The sequence below is a fragment of the Strongylocentrotus purpuratus genome, unplaced genomic scaffold (assembly GCF_000002235.5).
Source record: "Strongylocentrotus purpuratus isolate Spur 01 unplaced genomic scaffold, Spur_5.0 spur5_scaffold_2, whole genome shotgun sequence".
Lineage (NCBI taxonomy): Eukaryota > Metazoa > Echinodermata > Echinoidea > Camarodonta > Strongylocentrotidae > Strongylocentrotus > Strongylocentrotus purpuratus.
Genome location: NW_022145605.1, coordinates 4,071,033 through 4,084,028, shown reverse-complemented (window position 1 = coordinate 4,084,028; position 12,996 = coordinate 4,071,033). Strand labels below are relative to the sequence as shown.

The window sequence follows — 12,996 nt, the reverse complement described above, 5'->3', positions numbered from 1 at the left end:
TTTTAACGTGTGGAATAGTACAGTGCATGTAAATCAAAATCAGGTACAAAAGGTACAGCCTTATTCTTTGAAATCACAATGTTCACAGTGTTAGTTGTATGTTGTCTTTAAAGTATTTTGAAAGACTTGCCATTGATCCAAACTGGTTCCAAGTCCTTCAAGAAAATGCAAGTCACTGTCAGGTAATTTGAATTATTAAAACATTTATATATGATAGTTATTCCAAGTGTTTTATATCTTCAAAGCAGAATTGTATTGGATTTTGTCAGAAATTATAGGAGCTTTTCTTTACACTGATAGATGCATCCAAATATTTTTTTATTTTACCAATCTCTTTTCCTCCCCCAGAGGATAGACCACCTCCAAGAGGAGCAAACATTGCTGTTCAAGATTTAGACCGCACCATGGAAGAGCTCACCCTAGACGGGTCTGGAGCTAGCCTTAGTGAGGAAGCGGAGGATTTAGCACATCGTTCTCCCGGTTACCAAAGTGATGCATCGGAAGCAAGCGAAGAGGAGGTTGTGATCATCGATGAGTCTCCACCGGGAAGCGGTGATGAGGAGAGTGGAGGTGGAAGCCGCCCCGGCAGTGTCTTTGTGGTGGATGATGACTCCAGACCTGGGAGTCGTTTAGATGACAGCTCCAGACCAGGGAGCAGGGTAGAGGACAAGGCGTTCATAGGAGAGTCCTATCTACCGGAGGACAGCAGCCGTGGTGGCAGCAGGGATGCTACTTACGATGGTTCCAATTCTAAACGTGATCTAGATGAAGAGATGGAAGATTACATTGATGATCACAGCAGTGCTGGAGACTTTCAAAGTGACCCTGAAGGATCAAGGGGTGAGGAGGGCTTGGAGAAGAGTGCCGATGAGAGCCTTGAATTGGTTGTTGGTATGACTCCACCAAATCGCCCCAATGAAAGCTTCCAGGACCATCGCGAGGAGTCGAGTAGAGGTATGACTTCCTTTGATACAGGTGCAACTCATGGTGACATGCCAGATGGTAGTGGGTCATTGAGAAGCAGAGGTAAGGAATCCAAGAGTATGATGCCCTCCGATACCGACAGCTATGGGATGATGGAGGAGAGTAGCAGACAGCCATCAGATCTACCCTACTTCAATGCCACTAGGAAACTTTCCTTAGAAGAGTCCTTTAGTCGTCAGTCGAGCCAAGACGAGGAAGCAAATACAATCGAGTGGGAGAATGGCCAATGTTCTTCCCAGGGTATGAGCTACGGAAGTCCGATGGGTGAAAGGAGGAGAGACCAGGATGTGAGTATGATTGCAGCAGATGATGTTGAACTAGACAGTGAGGATGATGAAGAAGGTGGTAGTTATGGGGAGGTGGTAGAGGTGTCCATCTCAAGTTTCTGTTGTCAGGCTGGTGGTGATATCAGTCAAGACATGGATGTCAGCATCGGTGCTGGAACCACCCACTCAAACAAAGATCATCAGTCTGGATTGCGAACAGGACTTGTGCCAATGGTTGAAGATGAAAGAGATAGTGTCCTTGATGAGGACAGTGAGAGCTCCGAGAGAAGTCCTCATTCAAATCTCCAAGAGGGTGAAGTTGATGATGAAGAGAGCTATGAAGATGTATCCATGGCCAGCTTCTCCGTACAGACAGATGACGTGGATGACCAAACCAATGTGCAATCAACAAACCCTGAGGATCAACCCAATTCTCCTCTCAGTCAAAATTCTTCACTGGAAGACCAGCAGTCCCCCCAAGAAGAACGATCCAGCACCAAAGGAGGACCTCCTGGAGGCATCGATCTTGATGCAACATCTAGGTTTCTTGGACTCACATCAGAAGAAAGCCCGTTCCTCGATACCTCATCCCCTGTAACTAAGACCCGCCATGTGAGGAGGATAGTGTCGGATGATGAGGAGAACGATGATGAAGACGAATCAGTGTTTGAGAGGGATGTTGGCTCCGGAAGCAGGGGCGGATTCCTTGATGATGAAGCGCAGCATAGGAGGAGTGATGAAGAGAAGAGAAGAAGAGATAGACAACTCAGCACCAAGAGAAAGAAACCATCCAGTGTGCTAGTAGATGATAGTGATGAGGAGGAGGAGGAGGATATAAGGAAATCAAGTAGAACCACAAAGTCTTCCTTGGATACTGACCAGAGTGGTGCTCTGCAAGGTAAGATGGCCACTAATTTGTTTTTTTTTTTTTTTCAGGTTCTGTTAACAGGTAGACCACTGAATTCTCTCGCTCCTGGGAGCTTAAATGTAAAGAATCACCTGGCTCTCATGGGCAATGGGTTTACTAGTTTACATGAAATGAAAAATTCTGATCTTTTCCAACTACAGTGCAATACAAATCCTGTCAAATTCATTCTTCTTGTGGTTAAATTCAATTTAAGTTCATAGTCATTTGTCTACAATTTTCTTGCCCACTAATTTATCTTGTTTTTTTCTATCGATTTGTAGACAGTATGAATGACTTCATTGTGGGGGATTCTGATGAAGAACAGTCTTTAGATGAACCGTCATTGGGTAAGATTCTTTAAAGAAAAATAGGGTGTCTATGTAGGTGATCCCACATTTGCCTTTTCAACAATTGCTCTGGGTAGTATGTTGTCCGCAATCAAGGGTTAGGGTTAGGATTTGGGTTGTGGTTAGGTTTAGATGAGGTTTAGGGTTCAGGGTAAGGTTTAAGTCTAGTGTTGTGTCTAGCACTGATATATTTTGATTTGATTTGTGTAGAGGATATAGACTTCGGAACAGTTGTCACAGGAGCATGTTTTGTAGATCCATTTATTTATGGAATTGATTTTTTTTTTGTCTCACACTTTGATGTGTGTAATAGTAATCCAAGATGGAAAATTGATAGGAGTGAATGTGCTAATTGATTAAGTCATGTTGTGCCATTTTTTATTGTAGATCTAGTCCATTTTCTAAACAACTCCACTGATTAGTGGAATAATGTTTTTCATGTAAAGAATGAGTAACATTTCTTTATTTTCGTCAGTTTTTTTTTATTTTTTTTATTTTAACATTTGTTAAGGATGGTCATAATGATATTCTTGTTTTGTCTTTATCCAGACAAAGATGGAGTCATTGACGAGAGCCTGCTGGATGAATCAGAGGAATTTCCATCTGAAGAAAAAGAAGAAGATGAAGGAAAAGAAGAAGATGAAGGAGAAGAAGAAGAGGAGGAGGAGGTTGGAAGAAAACGGAGAAAGAAACATGTGATTGTTAGTGATGATGAAAGTGATAACGATGATGAAGGTGACGATGATGATGATGTGTGCATAAGCAAACCAGATGATCAACACCTTAAATCAGGGAAGTATAGTGACTTCATTGAGATGGAGGCAGCGGCGGACAGGAGGAGTGCATCTCATGAAACCGGTAGAGTTTCAGATGAAGAACAAGAAACCAACGACAGTGAGGAACACTTAGAACTAGAGGAAGACGAGATGGTGGAAGAGGATGAAGAAGATGAAGTTGATTACAGTGATGAACGCATTGCAGAGGAGGAGGAGGAAGAAGAAGAAGAAGAAGAAGAGGAGGAGAGCGATGAAAACAGGAGTGAAGATGAAGCAGATGTGGAGATGCGGGTGAAGTACAAAGCTCTCGTAAAGAAGGGAATGTGAGTATATTATATCTCAATGATCCGTGCTAGCTAGTCCTCCTTTCATAGAATGGTGGTCATTCCAAGGTCTCAATTATTAAAGCCCCTCTGCACTTGTTTGGCCAGGAGGGATTAGACCTCCCTGCGTAGTCACTGACAGGAGTTTATCTCATCAAACTAATTCTCAATTAACATAAGAAAGAGGGGACCATGGGGGACCAATGGTCACCGATTAGGCATTGTTTGCTATATAGAGAGCGTAAGTAGCTATAAGTTATAAGTAGTGCAGTGGGGCTTTAAGATGAATTGTTTTGGGTTTGTTTTGCTTGAATTAGTTTCATGAATTGAAGCTTTGTAATGTTTCTTAATGAGGACATCCTCATGTCTTAATTTTTGAATGCCTCATTTCTGTTTATTATAATAATAACTTCGGGGTGTTTAAACACTTTTTGTTCTTCTCTCAAGTTTAATCAAGATTGGCTTTTGTTCTTGGCATTTGAATCATTTACGACTTTCTATGTCAAACATTGTTTTGAAATTGATTGATTATATTTTCTCTCTCTCTCTCTCTCTCTCTCTAACTCTCTCCCTCTCCCTCCCTCCCTCCTTCCCTCTCTCTCTCTTTCTTTCTCTCTCTCTTTCGCTCTCTTTCCCTCTTTCTCTCTCCCATTCTCCTGTATCTCTTCACATACACAACAGGTCTAAAATATCTGAAGGAGATAACAAGGGGGCCCTTCGTGCCTTCCTCCAGGCCCTTTACATTGACGGGAGCAGCGAACAGCTCCAGCTCATTGCCCTCAAACTCAAGAAGAAGCTTGAGAGTCAGTGAAACAGACAGACAGCCATCAATCAATGGCCACCTGATACAGTACTAGGAGATCTGACCTTGTGTGTGATGACCAGGGGGGTGTTTCACAAAGACTAAGGTCGACTTTAAGTTTGACTTAACTATGGCAGGCCATTCATGCCACTGGTTGCTCTTACCATTGGTCTCTCAATTACGATCTTTGGATAATATTTTTTCCTTTATTAATGAATTATCAAAAAATGTAAATTCGGTAGACTTGTGACTATGATTTGTACGTCTCTTGAGAGACCAATGCCAGTAAATGGTGAGAGCAAACAGTTGCATGAACAGCCTACCATAGTTAAGTCCAACTTAAAGTCTATTTTTGTTTTTGTGAAACACTCCCCAGGACAATCCTTAATCCTTTTCTTATTATAAGTGTTGTCAATCTTCTCAACAGAAACTTGTTCACCTTTGGTCTAAACTAAAAGATGTATGGTCTTATGGGATCCCATAGAGGCTCTTATGAACCAAAACAAGTACGAGGTTGAAAGTGCGCATTGCCATATTTGTTACCTTTGCTGGTATCCTTGTCACCTATAGATGCAACTTTAATAGCCTTCTTTATTTTGTGAATTACATATTTTTTTGTTTTAATAAAAAGAAAGTTACACACTACCAAGAACTAAATTTAAATGTTTGTGTTTTGCGAAAGTTTCATGTCACAGAAGTGTCTGGTTTAACAGTATTAAAGTCTACATTAACCCATTCAGTGTCACCAAATGTACACTTACATTATATAAAAATTACTTTTCATAAGACAACTATTCTTTGTAGTGCCTGTTTTCATTGTTCCTCTTGAAACAATATTTGTTTTGTGATATCTATCTCCACAATACGTAAACACGTCATGTTGAATTTCAAGAAGAAAGATCATTATTTTCTCTTAGTCCGAAAACTGTTTTTTATGTAACATCAAGAGCAGTAAAATGATGAACATTTTACAGAATGTTTCAACTCTCTCTCACTCTCTATCTACCCAGGTGAGTGGGTACTTGAAATCATGGGAATTATTTTTGTGACATAAGCACATTGGAGCTTGGGAAGAGAATTTGATCTGAAAATGTGTTGTCAATATTTTCAGGAAGTTAAAGATTTTGGTCTAGGGCGTTTATTTGATAAAAGTTGTATTCTTGTTGGTGCTTGTATGTCTAAGACATAATTATGTATTGTTTTTCTTTACTTAAAGTGATAGCATTGTCAGACTGTAGATAGCAGTACTCAAGAAGAGGCTTGCAAGGGCAGCATGGTATTGTAACCAGACTGGTTGGTGTCCAACACTCGCATATTACCTAGGAGCAAGCATGTATTTATACACAGATTGCATGATGTAAACAATGCATCATCGCCAAGTAAATTTTGTTTAATATGCCCTCTGGCAGCCTGTAAAAACCTTCCCTTTAACTTTGAAACTTTTAAGAAGGCAGTTTATCTATTGGTCTGACAAATCATATCTTAAGTTCTTAACATTATCAGAAGGATATCATCATGTGGATCCCCTAACCTTCTCATGAAACATTTCAGAATCTTTTTGATACTAATTCAGATGAATGGGTATGTAATGAACATGTATTGGATAAAGTGGGTGTCTGCATTTTCAGCTTGGAAACTGGTATGCATTGAATATATTTATCTACCCTGTAAATTGATAAACAATGTGGGTTACTCATGGAGGTATGAATTGAATCACTAAACATGACAAATATTGGTCATGCTGTTTTGGGGGTTCCCCTCTGCTGAGAGCCCAAAGTCCATTAACTCTGTGTGAGAAGATACTAGTTAATGCCCTTCTGGCTCTCAGTAATTGAAATGTACGTGTTAATGTGTATCTATTCAGACAAACCATAGAACTATTTAGGTGAAGAAAAAATGTGAATTGTGAAATGCGCAAATGTGAATTGGCAGTAGAACAAACATGCAAAATAGCAATAGAACAAAGATATTTGATAGACCAGTTTTTCTAACATATTCAAATTTATGGATGTTCTTTCTTGGGGCCTAGTGAGGAGTTAGCCCATTAACCTGTTATTCATGAATAAACTAAAATCCTTGGAATCCAGTCTGCAAACATTGCTTTTCGCTATGTCAGGCTGCCTCGGACAAGCTTTATGGTTGTCAAGAACAATCTTTGTTTAAAAAATATGCCTAAAATTTGAGTATGTTAGAAGACAGGTCTATTACAACCGAACCAATTGCATTTTACACCAGAAATTTCCTTGCATAATGATGTGTAGAATGTAGGAAGTGCACATATTTATGATAATAGGTCAGTTCAAAGTGAACATTTCAATGTTCAGTAATTCAGTAATTCATTTATTTTCCACAATAATAAAATGTTGGTCAAGCTTCGGGATTTCTTGAAAATATGTACACATAGTTGTGTGGAAAATTACAGAAAATTTAGAATAGCAGAGGTTCATCTCCCCTCTCTAGTGAGTATTCTTGTATTATCAAAAAATGTAGTAAATGTATGTAGTAATGTGGTAAGGTATGAAATTGTTAAAATAAGAGAGAAAGGAAAATCTTATATACAGGTATTAAATGTACATGTTCTCACTCTCTCACACACTGGACATAATTTGAGATCAGGTTTTACACAGAAGGAGTTGGGGGGTTGTCTAAAATAAGCACTTATTTACAAATGTTATTTTTGTATTGTTGCAAGTTCTGCATCATAACTCCATGTAAAATCATGACCAAGTGATATGCAGGATGAAATAAAATCACGAATACGTCACATTTCATCTTATGTAGTCATTCATTTGGTTTCCCTTCTCTATTTATGTAAATAGATACTTCCTTTGGATTTCCTTTATCTATTGTAATGACAAATGCCTTAAGCATTCATACATTTAATTTTGATAATCACATATAAATGGTATTCCTGCAATGCTTGTCAAAAGGCAAGTCAGATATTTGTTCCGCTCTACAGGAGCTTTAGAATAAAAACAGAATAAGTGAATATTGATTTCATCACATAATGGACCATTTTACTGATTCATTCAAATTTATGGATGTTTCTTCCCACAACCTCAGTCTATGTCAAACTTTCTTTTTTCACTTTTATGTAGCATGTCTATGGTTGGAATCTAACTTGCATATAGAAGGAAACAAATGAAAAAAATTGTGTCTTTGTTTGAGAAATATGCCTAAAATTTGAATATATTAATACATTATCAGTTGTTTGCATCATCAAGAGAGATAGACACTATGAACATGACTGACAAAGAAAGCGGACAAAATATACAGTTCCTCAGGTAGACAAAGGAACATCCCTTCACTGCTATTATGTAAAAAGGTGAATATGCATGTGACACCTGTTCTACACATTTTTACATAATAGCAGTGAAGGGATGTTCCTTTATCTACCTGAGGAACTGTATATTTAGTCCGCTTTCTTTGTCAGTCTTGTTTATAGTGAGAGTGAGACAGAACGAGAGAGAGAGAGAGAGAATATGGAGATTCTGCTGTTTTTTAATATCTTTTCAAAATCCGAAGATGATAAAATAAATCTTGTTGCAAGACTAACCATTCAATATGTTGTAAGAACATACCCCTTCCCTATTGTCTGCTTAATAGCCCCCCCCCCCCCCCACACACACACACACACACACCCCTCCATTGTTGTTGTTGTTTGTTGTTGTTTTAATTTATAGGCGTTTTTCATTCAGAAGTGAATATTTACGCCTCTTCTCTCAGGATTTTTATTCCTTTAAAATTAGATTTACTTTTTTTGATATATAGATTTGGATAAATTGGATTTTTAAAAGTCAGTGGCTGGCGAGCAAAAGGCTTATCGGCTATATAGGACGCCCAAGGACCAACTCGGACACGGTACGTAGTGACAAGCTTCTCAACTCAGCCTAATGCTGAGCCTAGGCCCTCCGACGTCCACCAATATGTCTAGTCGTCTCCACCGTGTTTCTTCAAAATTTTGACCGAAAACCAAAAAATAAAAAAAAAAACAGATCATGATACATGAAGATTTTAAACGTTAATATAGACAGTTCTCTCTTCTAATTTCTTTTTTTCTTCTTTCTCACTCTTCTTCTTCATGTACATGTATACTCACTATAAAAAGCGAAACATATTGGGCTCAAATAATTATGTGCGGTGCAAGGTGGTTAGTAGGGGTACAGGTGTACCCTTTTAGATCTAACTACGAAGTTAACCAGAGCCTGTTGGTGATTAATATCTGTTGATTTCAGGAGTATTGGGATTAATTCTTCGTTTTCTATTCCAGATTCTGTTATAAGCATGGCTCTCTCTATAAGAAAGAGTGGGCACTTACATAAAAAATGTTTAACTGTTTCTTTTTGGTGCTCACAGTTTGGACAATGACCTGTCTCATGTTGATTCAACTCAAAAAGATTATTATTTAAACCTAAGTTTCCCATTCTTAGGCGATGAAGAATAGTTTCATGATATCTGTTGTTCAGGTAACACACAAATGTTTTTGATACTAGAGTTTGCGTTTTTCGTAGGGGGGATGATGTTTCATTCCATCTTTTTTGCCATATCTCTATGTAGTATTTCTTTATAACATAATTTGATTCTGCTCTGGTAAGAGCGTTGTTGATTTCTATATTTTTATTTAGTCCTGCTTTAGCAAACTTATCTGTTATCTCATTGTGTTGTAGACCACAATGACTGGGAATCCATTCGAAATAGACCTGGGTGCCCTTGTATTTTAGTTGACTACACAGGGTTAAAATTTCAAGAATGAAAGATTCGTCTTTACGAGATTCTATGGCCTGGAGTGAACTCAAAGAATCAGAAAAGATGACTGCCCCGGTGTAGAGTCCTGGGAGTTGTAATAGGGTCATTCCATGTCAAATCACCCAAAAAATCTGAAAATCTTAACCCGACCATTTTTGATTTTGATGAAACTTAGTATACTTGTTGAGTGTGATCTCACAGCACCAAATCCAAAATTTTAGGTCAATCGGGTGAGGGGTTTGGGAGATACGGCCCACCAAATTTTGAGATTTTTTCAAAAATGGGGGTGGCGGGCCTACCTTTGAACCCTTGTATCTCGGGACCTAATGGGTCATTCTTCACAAAATTTGTATTGTTTTAAAGGGTATTCAATAAGGATTCCAAATCTGCCACCATTTTGAAGATTCGTACATGTTGGGGTACTTTGACCTCTTGACCTCAGATTTGACCTTGAAATTGACCTTGTGGATCACGTAACTTTGACAACATTTTTCATGAAATGTAATCTCTGACATGTTCACTAAAACATATTAAAGTTTCAGAGATATAATATTTTTTGTTTTGGAGTAATAAGGATTGAAAGTATCCATGCTCACAGATATTCACAATAAACCCTATTATACTGTATACAATACATGCAATATGCACAGTACAACATACATCTTCCACATGCTTTTTTGTTTTAGTCACATCCATCCTAAATGTCAGCAGTACTTGAATAGAAATAAAATGACAAGTTCATATAGGCCTAAAGGGTTAACAGGATGTATGGCTTTAGACCTCTGAGTCGGTTCTAGGATAATTACCCCCTGGAAAATTCACCCCCTGAAAACTACCCTCTAAGGACAATTACCCCAGAGGTCAATTACCCCCCCCCCCCCTATTCGTTAAAGTGGAATTCCAAACTGATAATAAGGTGGTTATAATCAAAGCAGATTTATTTTTTTGGGTATATTATTCTTGAGGGGTAATTTTCCGGGGGGGGGGGGACAGATTGTCCTAGGAGGTAATTTTCTGAGGGGTAATAATCCTCTGGGTGTGATAGTCCTTGGGGGGTAATTGTCCTCAGGGGGGGGGGGGATTTTCTGAGGGTTAATTTTCCAGGGGGGTAATTATCCTAGAACCGACTCAGAGGCCTAAAGCCATACATCCTGTTAACCCTTTAGGCCTATATGAACTTGTCATTTTATTTCTATTCAAGTACTACTGACATTTAGGATGGATATGCCTAAAACAAAAAAGCATGTGGAAGATGTATGTTGTACTGTGCATATTGCATGTATTGTATACATTATAATAGGGTTTATTGTGAATATCTGTGAGCATGAATACTTTCAATCCTTATTGCTCCTAAACAAAAAATATTATATCTCTGAAACTTTTACATGTTTTAGTGTACATGTCAGAGATTACATTTCATGAAAAATGTTGTCAAAATTACGTGATCCACAAGGTCAATTTCAAGGTCAAATCTGAGGTCAAGAGGTCAAAGTACCCTAACATGTACGAATCTTCAAAATGGCGGCAGAATTGGAATCCTTATTGAATACCCTTTCTAACAATACAAATTTTGTGAAGATTGACCCATTAGGTCCCGAGATACAAGGGTTCAAAGGTAGGCCCGCCACCCCCATTTTTGAAAAAATCTCAAAATTTGGTGGGCCGTATCTCCCAAACCCCTCACCCGATTGACCTAAAATTTTGGATTTGGTGCTGTGAGATCACACTCAACAAGTACACTAAGTTTCATCAAAATCAAAAATGGTCGGGTTAAAACCATTGGGTGATTTGACATGGAATGACCCAATAGCCATGTCAGGGCAAGTACAATTGCGGCCATCTCTGCTCTATAAGACGATGTGTAATTAGCCAGTCTCTTAGATTGAGAAACATCATAATAAGGTACATGAAATGCAGCAGCAGCAGAGTCTTTATCTGGCGATCTTGATCTATCTGTATATATGTGTAAATAATTTGTCCATTTCGAATTTATCAATTCTAGGGCTGCTTGTTTTTGGGCAAAACAGATATCTGTTTTCGTTATTACCTCTTTTAGCTCTGATGACACATGGGGAGGGAGTATTTTCCAAAAGGGTGTGTTGAAAAAATACTTCATTGGATCTTCTAGTATGTAACTGAATTTTAATGTACAATCCTTGGTTCTACGTCCAAAAGCTAATCTAGAGTTAGTACCTCCAAGAATATTAAATTGCCAACAATCTTTCACATCTTCGTTCAGAGGGTGTTTGCGCATACTCTCGATTCGTTTTCTTAGTTTAATTGATAACATTTCTCGCCTTAAATCAAAAGGCATTTCGCCTAGTTCGACTTGCAGCGTTTTAAGGGATGTACCTTTCCGAGCGCCTGCACAAACAAATAACGATTGGTACTGAACTGAGTTCAACATATTTTTTGCGCTTGTCGTAGCCGAGTTGTATGCTTCGCAACCATAGTCGATAATTGATAGTATTAATGCTTTATACAGTGGCGGATCCAGGGGGGGGGGGCCGAAACGGCCGCGGCCCCCCCCCCCCCCCCCCCCTATTGGCGGCGCAAAAAAAGGGGGAAAAAAGAGAAAGAAAAGAAGAGAAAAAAAGAAAGAAGAGAAGAAAAAGGAGAAGAGAAAAGAAAGGAGAAGAAAGAAAAAGAGAAGAGAAAAGAAAGAAGAGAAAAGAAGCAGAAAGAGAGAAAAAAAGGAGAAAAGAAAAAAAAGAAAGCCCCCCCCCCCCCCCCCCCCCCCCTCTCCCTCCCACTCCGGGAATCTCCGATAAAGGGTAACTTTTCACGCAACAAAGTCCGGCCCGTAATACACAAAATCCGGCCCGTACTGACTTTACACACTGGAGGTCACTGTGACAGGTGGCTATCTCATTAACTCAGCTCTCATTTAACATAAGAAAAAGAGGATCATGGGGGACCAACAGACGCCGATTGGGGAAGTTTTCTATATAGAGGGAGCAAGTAGCTACAGGAAGGACAGTGTGCCTTTAAGAGTCGAGAATGGAACAACCAATCATCTTCTTCCTCTAACAATATCATTAAACTATGAGAAGTCAAAGCTTCCGCGCTTCGCACGGGAGGGGGAACTGAATTCAGACAAGGATCGAGATTCGAGAATGGTACAACGAATCCTCTTCTTTCTCTAATAATTTAATGAAACGTCAAAGCTGCCGCGCTTCGCGCGGGGAGGGGAAAGACTGAATTCAAACAAGGATTAAGAGTCGAGAATGGTACAACGAATGGTCTTCTTTCTCTCATAATTTAATGAAGCGTCCGAAAATTACGCGCAACGCGCGAGCGGGGGAAAACTGAATTCAGACAAGGATTATTTTAGAGTCGAGAATATAACAACGAATCATCTTCTTTCTCTAATAATTTAATGAAACTTTTGTCATGAAAGAGGCTTTAACACAATATCAAATATCAAATGTATGTGTGTGTGTGACTTTGCTTCTGCAAAAAGCCTATGCAATGCATCTTATTTGATACATTTAATTCATCCTCTATTACTTTAATACATCACATAAGCAACTTTGGCGCAAGTCGATTTTTGCACCCTTGCAAACAATGCCTCCTGTTCATTTAAAGATGAAGTTGAGTTCTGGTCATGCGATTGCATTGTGAAAGAAACGGTGTGGAACCGACCAGAAAAGGTTGATCATCTAGCATATAAGAATATGTGTGTATTGCAAGGTTCTGGAATCATCAAAATGATAAGAAATGTGGCCAAGTCTTGGTAAAGTTACAAACACTTGCACAGAAAGATGTATATGGGACTACACGAACACGTGGCGTAAAAAGCCGGCCCCCGATTGTTACGATGTTACATGTATATTTAGAATATG

General features: G+C 38.9%; 1 protein-coding gene across 4 annotated transcripts in view; it reads left to right on the top strand.

Moving 5' to 3' along the window:
* LOC575953 (DNA excision repair protein ERCC-6-like) overlaps positions 1 to 6,720 on the top strand; it is a 40,884-nt gene extending 34,164 nt beyond the window's left edge. For 2 of the 4 annotated variants that reach the window (XM_030991454.1, XM_030991455.1), the window contains exons 18-21: positions 349 to 2,148; positions 2,439 to 2,504; positions 3,054 to 3,603; positions 4,285 to 6,720. In XM_030991454.1, the coding sequence (XP_030847314.1) occupies positions 349 to 2,148; positions 2,439 to 2,504; positions 3,054 to 3,603; positions 4,285 to 4,414 (2,546 nt within the window). In that variant the 3' untranslated portion in view covers positions 4,415 to 6,720. The remainder of the gene's footprint in view (positions 1 to 348; positions 2,149 to 2,438; positions 2,505 to 3,053; positions 3,604 to 4,284) is intronic. The other 2 variants (XM_030991457.1, XM_030991456.1) reach the window with 2 other exon arrangements.
* The last annotated feature ends 6,276 nt before the right edge of the window (positions 6,721 to 12,996 follow it).